Here is a 3,502-nt window from a genome sequence, read left to right on the forward strand (position 1 = left end):
CAGCCTGCCTGGGAGCTCCACACAATGCTGCAGGTTGAAAGCTATGGGTGAAAGGAGGGACCCCAGTTAGGACAGGTGCTTTCTCCCATGGAGAGGCTAGTGCATGCAACAGGGCTGGGGGTCATACCCAGAGGTGACTTTTCAGCAGTAATGCCAAGGCAGGGGAGAGCTGAAAGAGAAGGTGCTTTCATGAGATGGTGCTTTCAGTTATTTTCTGTTTGGGTGGGGTGAAATGGGATTGGATCTGTCAGGTTTAGACCTGGGACTGAGGCTGCTGGACAGTGGCACTGAGAGAGGAGCAGTTCTGGGAGGGACTTGGCAAATGCTTTCATCCACCCTGAAGCCTACAGAGAGAGTCAGCAGCACCTTTCGAGCCTCAGCTACGTTTGCTTCACCTGCTCCTTAGCTCCTACAAACCTGCAGGTGCCCCTGGACAGTGCCCTGCCTCTGGGAGCTTTCTGCAGGGCAGAGCTGAATGCTCAGCATGTGGGATGGGGTCTGTGATCACTGAGAGAGGAGAGACGTGGGGACAGAGACACAGCTCCCTGCAGGGATGCCTAAACAGGCAGCAGAGCCATGGCCAAAGTGTGAGAGGAAACTATCCACTCCAGTGCTGCCTCTCCTCTCCCACCCAATACAGCTGTCTTCCCTCAAGGATATGGGGTACAGGACATGAGTCATTTCCTCAGCAGTCAGACATCCAGAAGTGACACTCCTGAGTGTCTCTCTGTTCCTCCCTGTCCCTGCCTCCCTTGCACAAATACCATGACGTTGCTGCCTATTTCTTTCCTACCTGCCCATGCTGCCCTTGTCCTTCCCCTTGGGCACTCTAGGCATGGGGGGGGGGGGGGTGTTGATGCAGTTCAGACACCGACCATGTTGCACCTGTCATGAAGATATGTCTTTGACAGTGAGATGCACAAGTCCCCCTCTAACCTTTGGGGCTCTGGACAATGCAGTTGCCCAGACAGGAGGCAACTCTCTCTTCTGAACATCCTCAACACCCTTAGGACATTGAGCCATTTCTCTGGGGTGTCTGGCTGGGCTGCAAGCTGCCCTCCAGAAGGGCACAGCTCTCCCTTTGCAGCTGGGTATAACCCAGGTGCCTTAGGCAGAAGCACCTAGATCCTAAGAACACGGAAATGCTACTGGGAGGCTGGATGTGGGCAGCTGGAAGGAGCAACGATGTGTTGCTGGCCAGAAGGGGAGGGCTGAATATCCCCCCCCAACACACACACACACACATATCCTCAGAAAGAGTGCTGGTGGGCACTTTGGAAGTGGATGTCTCTGCTCTCCACAGTGCCATTCCCTTTTTGGTAACATGAAACACCCTTTTGCAATTGTTCTCCACCTCTGAGATGGGGGCAGAGGGCACCTGGGAACAAGCCAGCGCTCCTCCCTCTACACCAAAGCCAGAGTGAATCCTTTTGCCTCGTTGGAATCAGAAATGGTCATTCTGAGTGCAGCAGAAGTGTGGATGATTTCTACCTCCAAGAATCCTCCTCCGGTGTGACAGGGTCAAAGTCAGCTAAAGAAAACAAACCAAAAAAAAAGCCTTGAAACTCTTCATGAACCTACATTGTTTAGGATGGAGTGGATCAAATTTGACTGGAACTGGGAATATAAATCTTAGTCACATCTGCTCCTATGTAGGCAGTGCTGTAGGTCAGGGCTGACTCCTCGGGAGCCCATGGGCAGAGGCCGCTGCTCCTCATGGCAAACTCAGCCAGCACAAACCAGAGTTTAAGCCACAAAGCTCAGTGATGGTGCTGCTGAGATGGGGAGTGCTAATGTGTGTGTGTTCGGGGGCGGGGGGGTGGTTGAAAGAGCTTTGCTCTGAGAAGTGTGTCCTAATTTGTGTCTATCTGTGCTTCCTTGGACAGTCCTGCAAGCTCAGGAGGTGCAACTTGTCCAACAGCAGCTCCATCAGTGAGTTCCTCCTCCTGGTGTACGCTCACACCCGGGAGCAGCAGCTCTTGCACTTCTTGCTCTTCCTGGGCATCTACCTGGCTGCTCTCCTGGGCAATGGCCTCATCATCACAGCCGTAGCCTGTGACCACTGCCTCCACACCCCCATGTACTTCTTCCTCCTCAACCTCGCCCTCCTCGACCTTGGCTCCATCTCCACCACTGTCCCCAAATCCATGGCCAATTCCCTCTGGAACACCAGGTCCATTTCCTACTCAGGATGTGCTGCCCAGGTCTTCCTGGTTTTCTTCTTGTTTTCAGCAGAGTATTCTCTCCTCACTGTCATGGCCTATGACCGCTACGTTGCCATCTGCCAACCCCTGTACTATGGCACAATCATGGACAGCAGAGCTTCTGTCAGAATGGCAGCAGCTGCCTGGGCCAGTGGCTTTCTCAATGCTCTCCTGCACACTGGAAACACATTTTCACTACCGCTCTGCCAAGGCAACAGAGTGGACCAGTTCTTCTGTGAAATCCCCCAGATCCTCAAGCTCTCCTGCGCAGACTCCTACTTCAGGGGAGTTGGGTTTCTTGGGATTAGTGGCTGTTTAGTGTTTGGATGTTTCATTTTCATTGTGCTGTCCTACGTGCAGATCTTCAGGGCTGTGTTGAGGATCCCCTCTGAGCAGGGGCAGCACAAAGCCTTCTCCATGTGCCTCCCGCACCTGGCCGTGGTCTCCCTGTTTCTCAGCACCGTCATGTTTGCCTACCTGAAGCCACCTTCTATCTCCTCCCCAACTCTGGATCTGGTGCTGGCTGTTCTGTATGCAGTGGTGCCTCCAACAGTAAACCCCCTCATCTACAGCATGAGGAACAAGGAGCTGAAGGAGGCAGTGAGGAAACTGTATCAGCTGGTACTAGTTGAGCAGCAATGAGCTACCCATCTCTCCTCACAACTGATTCCCAGTTCATCTCCAGCATCTCTTGTGCTTTGGGAGGTCTGTCTGTGATAGTCATGTTTGTGGAGAGATGTCTGAATTCCTCCCACATTTCTGGAGGCACAAACCTTGTCTTTCTCACCCAGAGGCCTTCTGTAAATCTGCCTATCATTGTGTCAGAGCCAGCCTCCCAAGTAGCATCTCTGTAATAAAAGAGGGTCTTCTGAGTACTCTGCCTGAATGATGTAGTCTTTTCCCAGAGATAGAGCCAAGAGTCTGCTCAGGGAATTGCACCCAAAAAGGCCCTGTTGTTGTGCTTACATTTTCCATGGGCTTAGGGGTATCGTCGCTTTTGGGTGATGTGTTTGGGAATGAGGGCTGGATTTAGCTGTCACTTGTGAGTGCCCAGGGTGCCTGGAGAGGGTGAGTGATCAAGAGGTATGTGCTGGGGACTGTCCCACAAATTGGAGAGCTTGCGACAGATGGCCGTCCTACTGGAAGGGAATATGGAGTCACTCAGAGAGCACAGGGCATCTCCAGAGGCAGTGTGTGCCTGGGATGGGCAGTGAGAAGAGATTCTCAAAACCAGGCAGAGTAAAGCAAATGTGAAGGGCCAAAGCAAGGAATGCCCCACATGTCCCTGAGGAGAGGGA

General features: G+C 52.9%; 1 protein-coding gene across 1 annotated transcript; it reads left to right on the forward strand.

Annotated features, from left to right (window-relative positions):
• The first annotated feature begins 1,916 nt into the window (after positions 1–1,916).
• Positions 1,917–2,846, forward strand: LOC134154534 (olfactory receptor 14C36-like). The gene has a single exon (XM_062601207.1). It carries the CDS (start codon positions 2,079–2,081, stop codon positions 2,844–2,846), a length of 768 nt encoding a protein of 255 aa, XP_062457191.1. The 5' UTR covers positions 1,917–2,078.
• The last annotated feature ends 656 nt before the right edge of the window (positions 2,847–3,502 follow it).

The sequence above is a fragment of the Rhea pennata genome, unplaced genomic scaffold, assembly GCF_028389875.1.
Source record: "Rhea pennata isolate bPtePen1 unplaced genomic scaffold, bPtePen1.pri scaffold_32, whole genome shotgun sequence".
NCBI lineage: Eukaryota > Metazoa > Chordata > Aves > Rheiformes > Rheidae > Rhea > Rhea pennata.